Here is a 14,442-nt window from a genome sequence, read left to right on the forward strand (position 1 = left end):
TTATTTCAAGCCATCTTTAATGAAACTAAGGAATTAGGATAATCCCTGTATATTACTGACTCATTAATAAAGTATTAAAAATACAGGTCATTTCCATTGTAATTTCACAAATGGCCAAGTGAAGCCACGTTTGATAAGATTTCTGAGGCTTAAAAAAAATTCTTGAACTTAAGCCAGCCATCTAAACATAATTTGGGAAAAGATTAATCATTTGAGGTGTTCAAGTTAAATACAGGAACAAACTACAAAGGTACTCTGAAATTCTGGATTATATGGCTTTCTCTACAACTGAAACTAACAAACAGATGCTCTGAGTGCAAGCAAATAAAAACAGAACTGCCCTTAGTGAAATGAATGTCTAAGTTGGTCCAAAAGAACTAAAAAGAAAATGAGTTTGAAAAAAAGTTGGCAGTTTATGGGTGAAAATATTAAGCCCCTGTTAAAGTCAAGATAATGTAACATCTTCAGTACAAAGTCACTGCAATCTACTGCTAATAATCTCCGCTTGGACATTTCCTTTTACTGTCTTCTAACCAACCCCTCATAAGCCTCATCTCAGTACATGTCAACTTCATCTCTATACTTGCTTAGGACAAAAATTTTGGAGTCTGTAAGTCTCCTATTGAGTCTACCCTCAATTCATCTGGAAATCAACCACTCCACCAGGTCCACTCTGGTCCATATTATAATCATCTCCGACCTGAATTACGGCAAGGGTCCCTGAGCTGATATCCCTTCTTCCAACCCTGCCCAATCCCTCCCCCTGGCCCAAACAGTCTATTCTCCGTCTATTCTCCGCTCCAGCCACCAGGGTGACCCTTTTAAAAGTCTGATTATATCTCTTCTCTATTCAAAGGCATGACTCCCCTTCTCACTCAGAGTGTTAGACCAAGTCCGTACAAAGGCCTACAAGGCCTCACCCAACCTGATTTCCCATTCCCGCTTAACTGACTTCATTTCTACCACTCTTACTTTGCTCACTCCACCACAGCCAAATCAGCCTTTGAGCTGTCCCCAAACATGCCCGGACACTCCTGCCTCAAAACTTTTTTTAAGCCTTTTCCCTCTGCTTCAACAGTCTTCCCCTAGAGAGGGGTATGGAGTACCTTCTCACTTCCTTCTGGTCTTGGGCTCAAATGCCATGCTCTCCAGGAAGTCTTCCCTGGCTACCTGTAGTTAAAATTGCAACCCTCTCCCCTTACCCTCCCTCTTTCCTGCTTTTTCCTCTATAGTGCTTACCACTAAATGACATAGCACATATTTTATTATCTGAGATCCCCCACTAGAATGTAAGCTCCATGAAGGAGGGGATAAATATCTGTTCAGAATACTGGCACACAACACATGCTCAGTAAGTACTTACTAAATGTATATACCATTTTATAGTTCACAAACTGCTTTCATGTAAGTTAAATTATATAACAACTTATTTTCTCCTAGTTCCTCCTCTTCTCCAAATTCTCCAATCTTTAGGCAGTAACAATATGGAGGACAGCAAAGAGCTTTTAGAAAAAAACTTACTGACTACTTGTAAAGCTCTTTAAAACGGATACCCCATATTAATAACTACATCTATAAAATGAAAGCTCAGAGTCAACATCTTTATTAGCATAAGGTTTCTGGGTGTGGAAGTTTAAAGTAGCAGCAGACCAGCCAAGAATCATCAGGAAGAAAAGCCCAATTCAGTTTGTCCTATCAATCTGTTAAACAAACCCTAGGAAAAATGAGAGTTGAATTCAATGTTCAAGGAAAGGTTGGTCCCTATTCAACACAAGACGCAACTCCCTTAAAATTTTCTATCTGCTTAAAACAAACCTCATCAACTACCAAGTGCTGTCACTGGGTGTGTATGGTCTGTTGAGCATATAGGGAATGTTTTGTTTTGTTTAGCCCGATAAGAATTAAGGCTAGGGAGCGGTTCTTAAAGCCTCTGACCCTAGCCCCTCCACTACTAAACAACCCGTTGCCCTCCACACCGTGGGGTCCGGGGCTCTCCCTGGGTTATTTCTGTTTATTCCTACCAGAGGCGAAGGGGCATCTCAGCCAAGGCTCTAGTGATGCCCCGGGACAGACAGCAGATGCCTCAGAGGATCCTCTGGAGAGTCTGTCGCCCCGGCACAGGGTGTCACAGGCATGAGAAAAGCAACAGACCAAGGCACACCGGGGAGATGACAGATGGCTGAGAACCGCGGGACAGGAGCACAAGGAGCGACTGCAAGGGTGGTGGCGCGGAAACTGTCAACTCCCGTCGTCGCCCTGCCAGTCTGGGCCCGGTCGGGGTGGAGGTGGTGCCACGGCATAGGACAATAAATACAACCACGCTAGCAGCAAATCGCCGCCAGCCTACTCGACCTCCGCTCCCCCCGCCCCTCCCGCGCGCCGGGAAATAAAGTTGGTGGCGGGTGGCCGCCGCGAGGGTCCAGAGGGGCAGGGAGGAGCTCCCGCCCGCCGCTCAGCGGCTGTCAAAGGCTGCCCGGGCGCCGTGGGGAGACATCTCGGAGACCCGGAGCCGGGGAAGACGCCCGAGGACGGGCTTGGGGCCGAGTCCCCCGCGCCCTCAGCCCGGGGGCCGCTACCCCCAGCCCGGGCTGACCGCCGCCACCCCCAAACCTCCTTCCCTCCAGGCCACGGATGGTGTCCGGGACCCCAAGCCCTCGGCCGGCGTCATCGGCGCCCAGCGGTCGCCTTTACCTGCTGTGTGGCTGCCGCCGCGCGCTTCCACTCACCGGGAGAATCCCCAGTCGTCGTCGCTGTCGCTGCCGCTGCCGCCGCTGCCGCCACGAACTCCCCACCCCCGCCCCCTCAGGTAACCCAGGAAACCGGGAACACCACCCCCTCCCTTCCCTCGTTCGGACCCAGACCCGTTCGCCTGCGCGTGCGCGCTTGCCCCGCCTCGCGCGTCCCGAGCCCCGCCCCTCGCTGGTAGGGCAGCGTCGACGTCGCAGGCGTGACGCGTGGAACTGCCGAGCCAATGGGGCAGGGAAGGGGGTGGGCCGAGCCTCAGGGCGGGGGGCCTCGGGGTTTCTCCCAGTGCGGGGGAGGCTTGCCTCGGGTCCTCGCCTTGTCTGTACCCTGCGCGGCTGGCTGTGTCGGGTCAGGGGAGAGCGACCATCGTTTGAAAAGCATCAAGCGCTTGCGCAGCGTCCGCTTCCTCTATTCAGCGTAGACACTCGTCCTGTCCTCCTTGTGTGGTCCAGAGGATGGGGGTACAAAAAATATGGGAAGGGGTTGGGAGAGGGAGGAACGGTGACCCACGAGGAAGCCTAGCCAGCCTTCCTCTGGGGCCTGGAAAAAGCCATTTTGCAAAGGTAATGTTACGCTTCTTTGAGAAACGAAGCCACTGTAGATGTAGTTCAGCGCAAATGTGTATTTTTCAATTTAGCTCTCTTCAAACCCTTTTGTATACAGTGCGCACTGTCAACATTATGTACCTTAAAATAGAAGTGCCTCCAGCAGGTGGGAGCCGTAGGTTGAATACAAGGATGTTTTGGCTGCATCACTGAGTGCCTGGCCCAGCACATGGCTGATAGGCTGCTGCCGGCAGCTGTTCAGCATTTTAGAGGACACCCCTGCTCACCACCCCGTCTCTGTGACGGTCCATGTGTGGCATGTCAGAGATACCGGGGAAGGTCTTGAACCGGGTTCAAGTCCTACCTAATAATACAAACTATAAGCAAATGGTCTACAAATTGACAGGAATTGCGTTAGAATCAACAACTGTATTTTTTGCACAGGCATCAAGAAATAGAAATAATTCAGGATGTTATGTCTTAAGGCTGTATACCAAATGCAACTCTCATCTGACCCAATGACAAGCAAAGTTGACCCACTGATGTGATTTGAAGCAACTCTTTGGGGAAAATTCTGCACTTTAAAATACTCCCCACTGATGCTTGAAGTTCAACCATTAAGCAGTTCGTAACTTTGGGCAGAGGTTGCCCACTTCCTCTGGCAATCTGTTAGAATGCAAATACTCCAGGGATGCACAACAACCAAAGTCACTAACAAATTAGTGAAAGCGATGTGTTAGGGAAATCACTACTCATTTAACAAATATGTAATGAGCACCTACTATGTGCTAGGTACCCTGCTAGGTGCTGGAGATACTTTGGTGAATTTCCCTGAACTAAAAGAGGAAGAGGAAGCCAAACTTGACCTGTTTCACAGTTTTACCTAACAGTGAACCTATTCTCATTTTCACATCAACTTTTACCCACTATCTTAAAAACATCTTTTTTTTAATAGACAAGTCGTAGAAATGATAAGTAACGATCCAGTTTCTGTTTCTCTTGAATGCAAGATAATTGATGATCATGATTTTGTTAAAGCCTAACAGAATTAAACAGACTTTGTATTACAACGGTACACAATTAGCCCTCAAAGTATTATTTATTTGTAAAAGGCACAAAGTAATGTCATTTCTGACTATTCTTTTCTCTGTATATCTGTATAACCAAGCTACCACAGTATGAACTTTGTTCAAACGTATCTTAGAACATGGATATTTAGTATACATAATTAGATAAAACTTAATTCAAAGGATTTCAAATGAGCACAAGAAATGTGTAACCACATACATTCAATAGAAGAAAGAAAAAAGAAAAAGTGATAGATATATAGAAGGAAGCCTTACTTATGTATGTATCACCCTTTGGAAAACTTTGTAAGTGGGAAGTTCTCCAGATAATTTGACTCAAATTGATTCTAAAATCAAGCTTTTAAAAGATGCAGTTAATATACATTTGACTCTTGAACAACACAGGGGCTGGGGTGGTGACCCCTGTGCAAAGAACTTCTGACTTCCCCCCAAACTCAACTATTAATAGGCTACTGTTGACTGAAAACCTTACATGTATTTTGTATACTGTATTCTTAAAGTAAGCTAGAGAAAAGAAAATGTTAGGGAGAAAACTATGAGGAAAATACATTTATACTAGTGTATTGTACTTACTGAAAAAAAATCCGTGTATAAGTGGACCTAGGCAGTTCAAACCCATGTTGTTCAACGGTCAAATGTAAATGTGCATTCCTCATTACGTACTCACCAAAATGCCTTAAAATAATAATTTCATGACTACATGGATATATAAATCAGACCATGTCACACCTCTGCTCAAAACCCTGCAATGGGGGCGCCTGGGTGGCTCAGTGGGTTAAGTGTCTGCCTTCGGCTCAGGTCATGATCCCAGGTTCCTGGATCAAGCCCCACATTGGAATCCCTGCTCAGCAGGGAGTCTGCTTCGCCCTCTGCCCCTCACTCCCCTTGTGCTCTCTCTCTCTCTCTCTCCAATAAATAAATAATCTTAAAAACAAAAACCCTGCAATGGTTCTTCCAGTTAACCCAGGTAAACACCAAATTCCTGAGAAGGACCTACAGAACTCTACACCACCCAGATCCCCACAACCTCATCACTTCCTACTCTCCCATCCCTGCAGACCTACTGTTTACCAAACATTGCAGACACCAAACATCCTGCCTTCAGGCCTCTGCACTAGCTGTTCCCTCAATGTGAAATGCCTTTTCTCCAGATAGCCACATGTAGAACTCTCTCACCTCTTCTATCTTTGCTCAGATTTCACCTTCTCCGTGAAGTCTGTCTCAACATTGTCCTTAACCTTGATAAGAGGAGACTCTGCCCTAAGCCCCACACTTGAGTGTCCCTCATATCACAAATGCCATATGTTATGGATGGAATTGTTCCCCCCCCCAAAGCATATATTGAAGTCAAAAGCCACAATGGGACTCTGTTGGGAAATAGAGCCTTTAAAGAGGTAATTAAGGTTAAATAAGGTCATAAAGGATAGAGCCCTCATCCAATAGGACTGGTGTCCTTATAAGAAGGGGAAGAGACACCAGAGCTTCCCACACCCACACAGAGGAAAGGCCATGTGAGGATGCAGCGAGAAGGCAGCTACTCGCAAACTGGGAAGAGAAATCTCACCAGACACCAGCCCTGCTGGCACTTTGATCCTGGACTTCCAGCCTCCAGACTGTGAGAGACTCTATCTGTTCGAAGTCGCCCAGTCTGCAGTATTTTGTTAAGGCAACCCTAGCAGACTAATACACCCTCCAAAATAAGTTTAATAAGAACGTACTACACAACTTACACATCCATTATATTCATTTTTATCATCTCCCGCATATAGACTTCATGAAGACAGCCACCTCTGTTCTGTTTATGATGTATTCCAAGTGCCAGGACACTACCTGTCACACAGCAAGCACTCAGCAAAATTTATGGAATGAACAGTTTGAGACAAGTTGGTTTCAAGTCCAGTAAATATCCAAATAGTTTATCTTAATTTTAGGTGAGGTTTGAAACTTCAGTGCCCACTGCACTGTACTGGAGCAGCAATGGATTTTTGAAGAAGTGGTAGAGAGGATGCAGGGCTTTCATTTTTGTAACAGTAACATGGTCGAAATTATCTAGATTTCCACATTTGACTACAGACGGAGCAATTGCAATATCGAAAAGTTAGGCACTTGGGTGGCTCAGTTGGTTGAGTGTCTGCCTTCAGCTCAGGTCACGATCCTCGGATCGAGCCCCACGTTGGGCTCTCTGCTCAGCGGGGAGTCCGCTTCTCCCTCTCACTCTCCCTCTGTGCTCTCTCTCTCTCACTCTCAAGTGGATAAATATTTTTAAAAAATTATAGGGGTGCTTGGGTGGCTCAGTCGGTTGAGCATCCAACTCTCAGTTTTGGCTCTCACAAGCAGTGACAGTGGAGGGTGATGAGAGTGAGGACCGTGTCATGCACGGGGATTCCTAGGGCACCGGGGAGGGACATCCATCCCCCCACTGCACACTGCACATGATCTCAGGGTCATTGGATGGAGCCCCACATGGGGCTCTGCACTCAGTGGGGAGTCTGCTTCTCTCCCTCCCCCCCCTTACGCACTCACTCTCTCAAATAAATAAATAAATAAAACCTTTTTTAAAATCACAGATATACAAATTTAGTTTTGGAGTGCTTTATGTTATATTAGGATGTATATGACGCTTTTTAAAAAATGTGCTTTTTAGTAGGCACCTTAAAACTTATTGAAGTCAGTTCTTCATGTCTCCATTAAGTTGTTTAACAACATTTGGTCCTTCTTTTTGCAAAACTTATCAGATTAGGTTTCAATAAGATTTCTTAATGTAATTTTCTCTACTAAATCACTGCTAACTTTTTTAAATTCCCCAAAGTATGTATATTTTACTTGAAGAACTCTTATGTCGTTACATTACAAGATTTGGTAAACATCAGAAATACTTTAGTGAGGTGCTTTTTACAGTCAGTTAGAAGTGTTAAAACAACCTAAACCTTTCTTCTTTGTTGTGGAAACTTCATGCTGAGTGTGTCTTAGTGTCCCACTTTCCTGTGTAGGAAAGACGTACTTGTGGGCAAAAGTGTCATTAATTCTCAAAAAAGTTTTTTTTTTCTTTTTAAATTCTGAACTGTCTTTCTGCTTAGAAGGAAAATACTTGCTGTAGTAATAAATGCAAATGTTACGACAAATACACAATATAGAAAATGAAAGTCTTCTGTGAACTTATCCCAGAAATAGGCACTAGTAAGTGATGTACATGTCCACGGACACACACACACACACACACACACACACACACAGAGCTATAAAGTTGTCACAATCATTGAAAAAGGAGGAATTTGAATCCATTATTGAGCATAATTCTTACCCAAGGGACTTACTTGCCATTTCTTATTTTAACAGTTGATATTTGTCTGTCTTAATTCTCAATATGTTCTCGCGCTCAACAAGTTTATGATGAACTTTGAGTTGTAACCTGCTTGAGCTATTTATTTTGGAAGAGCAAACTAAGTCCGTCCTACACAATAGACAGGCTAAGAAGTGGAAAGAAATTAAGAAATGTTATAAAAAATGCATGTTTGCTATCCATTGCCAAGAGCCCAGGGGATCATGGCAGATTAAAAAAATCACAAGAACCCTCTAAAGCTCACGGTATCTCATTTAGAAGACCGGACAAATCTATCTGCAAGTTCACAGGGCAGAATATCACTTGACCAGTTCAAAGCAAGGGTTGGAAAGGGCTAGTCAGATTCAAAGTGCGGAACAGGTAAAGATCTATTTGTGTTTCACTGCACACTCAAAAAAAAAAAAAAACACAAAAACCCTGCTACAGAAAAAGATTCTTAATACGTATACTTTCTCTATAATTTCATATACACCATGATTTTGGACCACTTAAAAAAAAATCTCTAACTCTACCTAATACCAGACATAGAATCCACCAGTAATGTTGTTAGATTGATCCATTATTTCAGGCCTTGATTCAACTACAGGGTATTTTCCATGTACTTGCAATGTCTAGAGGCTTTGGGATACAAAGGTAGAGGAAAGACCTGGGACTGCCAGGGACCCCAGACAGGAAGACAAGCAGTGACCGTGGAGGGTGATGAGAGTGAGGACCGTGTCATGCACGGGGATTCCTAGGGCACAGGGGAGGGACATCCAACCCCAGGTCTGCGATCAGAAAAGCAGACTCAGGCAGGCCAATTTTTCCAACGTACGCCTGTAGTGCCCCTGTCTAGACTCGTCAAATTTTAAAAATGAAAGGAGTGTTGTGAGTTTTTCACAAAGTTAAGTTTATTCAATTCACAAAGTCCCCTTCTGAAACTACGGCCTTCCTATTTCTTCAGAATTGAAATAACCTTCCTTTAGGATTTGACAATCATAGCCATGTGTATGTTCAATGTCCTTTCTTGACAAAGCGATTGGCAATTAAAGAGTTGGCAAGCTGATTGGTCCCTGAAAGAGTTTGTTGCTCTGTTCTTTTTGTTGATGTGGTGGCTGTTATTATTATTGTTGTTGTTGTTATTGTTTTAGCTGTCTATAAAATCCACGTGTCCGGAAGCCACTGATAGCGAGGACAGGCCTGGCAGAGTGTTCTGGGGCCATGCTCCTCCTCGGACCGGCAGAACTTCTCACCTGGACACATGAGAAATCCAGGATCTCAGTCCACAGCCCCAGACTTACTGAGTCATACTTGGCATTTCAACAAGATCCTCAGATGATTTATATGCACATGAAAGTTTAAAAAGCCCCACTCCAGAGGGGGGCTTAGCATTTGTACAAACTGATGAGGGAGATCACGGTGACTGGAAGATCCTTCCCAAACTTGAAAGAGTAAAGGCCATGTTTCAAGGAGGATGAGGGTGATGTTGGCAGGGCAGGCAGGAGATTGGGTGATGATTAATATTTTCCCTCTGCACCAACTGTACCCATATAGATAACTGCTCCATGTTTCATCCTGGTCGTCTTATTTTTTATTTTTATTTTTATTTTTAGAGAGGGAAGGGGTAAGGGGGAAAGGGAGAGGGAGTCAGAGAATCTTAAACAGGCTCCATGCCCAGTACAGGGCCCGACACGGAACTTGATCTCACAACCCCAAGTTGATGACCTGAGCCAAAATCAAGAGTTGGGCGCTTAACTGACTGAGCCACCCAGCACCCCCATCCTGGTCATTTTAAATTAAGCCATGTTCCATATTGCTTACATTGCTCAATCACTTGTTGCAAAACCTCAAAACACAGGTTAAACTCTTGCGGGGCAAATAAATATCTTGGGCCTCTTGGGTGGGCAGATAGTGGGATGCATCATAACTATAATAACAGGTCATGCCAACTCTCCAGAATGACTGGTGAAGAGTCTGTTTTAATGAGGACCAGACATCAAAGAATAAGGTTTACCCTGAGCCAGGGTGCTGCTATATCACATGAATGGAAGGAGCCCTGTCCCACCTAACAGCTTTGCCATCTTGGTTAGACTTCATCCTATGCTAGCATAAGGCTGCATTGACTGTACAAGAGGCACGTGGTAATTACAAGTTAAGATATAAATTAAAGTATGCATTTTCTCTCTCTTATCTACCCAAAGAGAAAGTATATCCCAAGTAAGTGTGACAGACAAGCAAGAACACAATCTCAGATAGTCTTCCTTAGTTTCCCTTCCTCCCAGTAACTATTCTTATTCTTGTTATTTGTTAGTCTTCTCAAATGCACTTTGAATTTATTATGTGGTGAGGACTCTATTTTATCTTTTTGTGTTCATTTTGAGCAGTTAGAGGCTGCTCAATAAAATTTTCGAGTAAACGAGGAAGATAATGATACAGAGGAATACAAGTAGCTAGAAGGATTTTCTATGACCGATAGTCAGTCATGGTCAACAGTTGTTAGAGGTTATGTATCTTTTATACTTCAGGAGATTTTATTTAAATCCTAATTCTGGTGCCTGGAATATCAGAATATTTATATCTGTGTGCATTCTGACGTGGCATCCTATTCGTTAGTAAAAGCACTGTTTTATGCAAAGAGAAATCAAACTTATAAAAATTACATAATTATTTCCCCAATTCACCATGTAAACTAATCTGAAAGGTATAGAACTGTCATATATTTGGAATCAGAACTGAATATTAATGCAGTGTGCACTCCTCTTGAGCCTAAGCTATGTTTACCTATGGAATTCAGATAGTGGGAGTTGTAGGGGTCCCGGTGGGACCCTCCAGGAATAGATCTGCATGAGTGAGGGAAGAGTATTCTGGAGAAGTCAGTACACAGGCTCCTTGAATAATAAAACTTGGGTTGCAGAGGCAAGGGATGATTGTACGTATGGCACAGTGTCTGATATTCAAATTTGATCCCCACCAGCATCCTAGATCTAGCTCTAAGTCCTGCAATTCAAAGATATTTAAAAGGCATCTGAGGTTAAAAATGGAAAAGCCGGTTTGTGTAGAATCCGTGGTCCCAGGTAGCACTACATTAGAATCTATGCAACCAAGTAGTCATATCAGAGAGCAAAGAATGGCCCCATGGGGGCGGGGGGCTGCAGTGCGTCAGCCGCAGAGGGAGGTCACTTCATCAGATGTTTGCCTCGAGTCTTGGATCGTAGCAAAAACCTTTCTCCCTGACCAGCTTGGGCTGGCACCAGAGTAATGCAGGAAACACAGGGCTCCACAGGAATCTAGAATTCATTTTGGAAGCCCTGACTTGGGGCCAATTTTGTGTTTTTAATGCGGCTATTCCATGAGCAAGGTTCTGAGAAAGCTGTATGACTTAGCAGAATAGATGCAGCCCAGGTGTGCCATCTTGTTGAAAATAAAATGTAGAACCTGTTTGAAAGTACACCGTCTGACACAGAAAAGTGGTCTGAAACACACAATAATACTGGGGGAAAACTGCAGACATTATGTCAGAAAATCAATCACTGAAATAGGAAATGAAGACTGGGTGTTTCTAGATTCTAGGACTCTGAGAAAATAGTTGATCAGATACAACATATTAAAGCATCACTGTGAACTGCAAAGGACCTTAAATAAGCAAGCATCTAAAAATATCTGGGCCCATTTAATAATGTAATCTTCTGGATTTTTATCCATAAATTAAAAATACATATACATCATCCCGTCACTTCCCATGTGTCCGTGCGGTAGTATAGTTGAGTCAGCAGAACCCCAAGGCAACATCCCAGGAGCAGGTAAGCTCAGCCTTCAGAGGGATGAGGACTCCTGGCCAGGAGATGGTCTCCCCAAAACGCATCGCCTCCCTGGGCAAGGGGGAAGTGACTGTGGCGAGCAACTCTGCCCCTGTGGGTGGATTTCATGGCCAGTGTGCAAGCTGCCATTTGACTCTCATTCTCCCAAATTCTGCAATTTCTGAAAGATACTCCCCTTTCCATCTTACCCTCCCTTCCCCCAAATCAGACACACTCTCCCAAAGAATCAGACACCAGCAACTGGAAATAAAAAGAATGATTACAGCTCTGCTTCTGCGAATGCTGTTCATACAACCCAAGTGTCTCCTCCAGACATTAGAAACATCTGCCAAGAACGTGAGGTCACCAAATCAGAATAATAGATGACCAGGAAATGTTGCGTAAAGCACCACCTCACGGTCATGCGCCCCTCAGGATAACCTCCCCTGACTTGTTCCCTGCTCAGCTTATGGTGCCGTTTCTGGAACTCTGCTGCCGACTGATAATTAGGTCTACTACAGAGCAAGGGTTTCCTGATGGGATACAGACAACATGTATTTACTGGCAGGTGTACCTCCGCTCCTGGTTGGAAACCCGGCTTCGAACTCTGAACTTGGGAACGGATACAGCCAACTTAGGCAATCTAGTGGCCTGGGCTCTTTACCTGTTGAAGCAGCTACCAGGCGAGCAGCTATCCTACCCACTATGGCTGATTCTTAACAAAGAGAAATGGAATTAGAACATCCACCACTGGGGAGGATGCACTGGCGGGTGTGTGGGGAGTTCCCAAAATCTGATAGAATCAAGTCAGATATATAAGAGAGGTCTTCAAAAATAAGCTGAATCCGTGGCCGCTGGGGACTGGGTTGGCCAAGGAGGTGGGAAATGGTTGAGTGCCAACAATATTCACCTCAGGTGCTCCTGAATGGCACCCTCCGAGGCAGCCTAATCAGATGCTTGAGAATTAGTGTGACAAGCACCATTTAAAGGGAAAGAGAACAGAGAAAGAACATTTGCCTCCAAATTGATAATCGTCTTTTGTCTTAACACCATGCATTGCCCTCATCTTTTCCCATGTACTTTGAAATGCGACCCTTATTTCACACTAAATTCCTTCCTATTTTCCAGGCCGTTTCTGAACTCTCTAGAATAGAGAAATACAGATCCATAAATGGGAAGCCCTGAAAAGGGATCTTAGTTGTTGGAAGAAGCACTGTCTAATTTTTTCCCCACTTTGATTTAACTATTATGTTTGCAGCACTGGGCCTTCTACCTTGTACACACAAGTGATGGATTATATCACCCGAATCCCATAATTGTTCCAAACAGGGATTGTTTTTCCTGACTGCTTCTTCAATTGCTGGGAGTGAAGAGGGAGGAACGGAGGAAGGGAGAATACATCCCAGTCAATGTTAATTTATCAGTCTATATGGGGAAAAAAAACCAAAACAGTAGTCTTGCCTTATACTCCCTTGCCTTCTGGAGAAGTCCTTCTGAAAACCTGGAGGAGAGGAATGTCATTTGTAAGATCTGAAAGTAACTTGGTTGGTCAGTTCTTTGAAGGCAAGGAAGCTGTGTTGATTTATGTCGCAGTAAAAGTGTCATAATTTGGCACCAACATTGGTAACAGTGAATATAAAGACATCTTTGGCACACTGGTACCGAGGCCAGAAATAAGCATGTGGAGTAGGCTAGAATATTCTACCTGCAGGTTTTCATAAAAACTCGTGCCAATACTGCTCAGATGGAATGCACACATAAAGTGTAGGACTTACCATCTATTTTTACCAAGAGTATTTTTTTTTAGAATTTTTTTATCATCTTGGCTCAGGGCTTTCTTTCTCTGTGCCTATTCCTTATTTACAAGAACCACTCTCCTCAGCTGTCACGTTTTAAAATCCTGCCAGCTACTTTCTTACCCGTTACTCCTCCGATGTCCCTGGAATTCTGCTTTCTACTCCCAAAGATTTTTTTTTTTTAAATCTGAATAGGAATGATCAAGTATTGCTGTACTCTACCGTTTAAAGAATTCCATTTAACTTCCTTTGAGAGATGAATAGGAATCCTATCAACCTGCTAAAAATGTCCTGGGGTGCCAGTCCCTGCGATAATTTGGATGATCTGTGTTTGTGTGTTTGCTTTGAGCATTTGGATTGCTCTTTTCTCATGAATGTACAGGGATGTTTGTTATTTTACTGATGGTAGAATCAGAGCCTAGAGAACCGGTAACTCACTGAAGAGGGTGGGACAGGGCTGGAACTCAGGATTCTTGACTCTATACTCCCAAGCAGGTCCTAACCAAGTAGCAACTGCCAAACTTACTAACTGGATTTCTTGAAAGGATTTTCTTAGAAGAATCTTGCCAGAGTCTAATTTTAGAGTTCAAGTGTTATTAACACTTACATGTTTCAAGCGGTTTGCAACTTCTCTATATGGGAAACATACTTTACTGCAGGGTAGAGTCTAATATTCTTTGCACGGTCTTTGCATGGCTACATTCTTGTATTGAAAATGAACACTTACCATGCACAATTACCTTCGAGAGAAAAAAAGATACAAGTTAGAATGATCATATGATCCAGCAAGCCAGTCATAAAGGGAACTATATTATTGTATGATTCCACTAATAGGAGGCACCTAGTTTGGTCAAATTCATGGAGACAGAAAGCAGAATTCTGCTTGCCAGGAGCTAGGGGAAATGGAGAGTTAGTGTTTAATGAGGACAGTTTTAGTTGGGGATGACAAAAAGTTCAGAGACGGATGGTGGTGATAGTTGCCCACCAATGTAAATATACTTAATGTCACAGAACTGTACACTTCAAATGGTAAAAATGGTAAAGATTAGTGTCATATATAGTTTATCTCTCTCTCTCTCTCTCTCTCTCTCACACACACACACACACACACACACACACACACACACACACACACACAGAGAGAGAGACAGA

At 43.8% G+C, this 14,442-nt stretch overlaps 2 protein-coding genes across 7 annotated transcripts in view; one reads left to right on the forward strand and one right to left on the reverse strand.

Annotated features, from left to right (window-relative positions):
• The window catches only part of LYST (lysosomal trafficking regulator), a 163,904-nt gene extending 161,100 nt beyond the window's left edge, over nucleotides 1–2,804 (reverse strand). For 3 of the 6 annotated variants that reach the window (XM_028104637.2, XM_028104634.2, XM_088019927.1), the window contains exon 1: nucleotides 2,692–2,794. The gene's annotated coding sequence lies outside the window, so the exon portion shown is untranslated. Of the gene's footprint in view, nucleotides 1–2,021; nucleotides 2,218–2,691 lie in introns of those variants that run through there. The other 3 variants (XM_028104635.2, XM_028104636.2, XM_028104639.2) reach the window with 3 other exon arrangements.
• The window catches only part of LOC148162223 (uncharacterized), a 56,242-nt gene continuing 43,523 nt past the window's right edge, over nucleotides 1,724–14,442 (forward strand). The window contains exons 1-2 of the mRNA XM_088019889.1: nucleotides 1,724–1,753; nucleotides 2,303–2,806. Coding sequence (XP_087876015.1) covers nucleotides 1,724–1,753; nucleotides 2,303–2,806 — 534 coding nt within the window. The remainder of the gene's footprint in view (nucleotides 1,754–2,302; nucleotides 2,807–14,442) is intronic.

Source organism: Eumetopias jubatus, unplaced genomic scaffold (assembly GCF_037043125.1).
Source record: "Eumetopias jubatus isolate StellerSeaLion01/CBP00866 unplaced genomic scaffold, mEumJub1_p1.0 scaffold_17, whole genome shotgun sequence".
Lineage (NCBI taxonomy): Eukaryota > Metazoa > Chordata > Mammalia > Carnivora > Otariidae > Eumetopias > Eumetopias jubatus.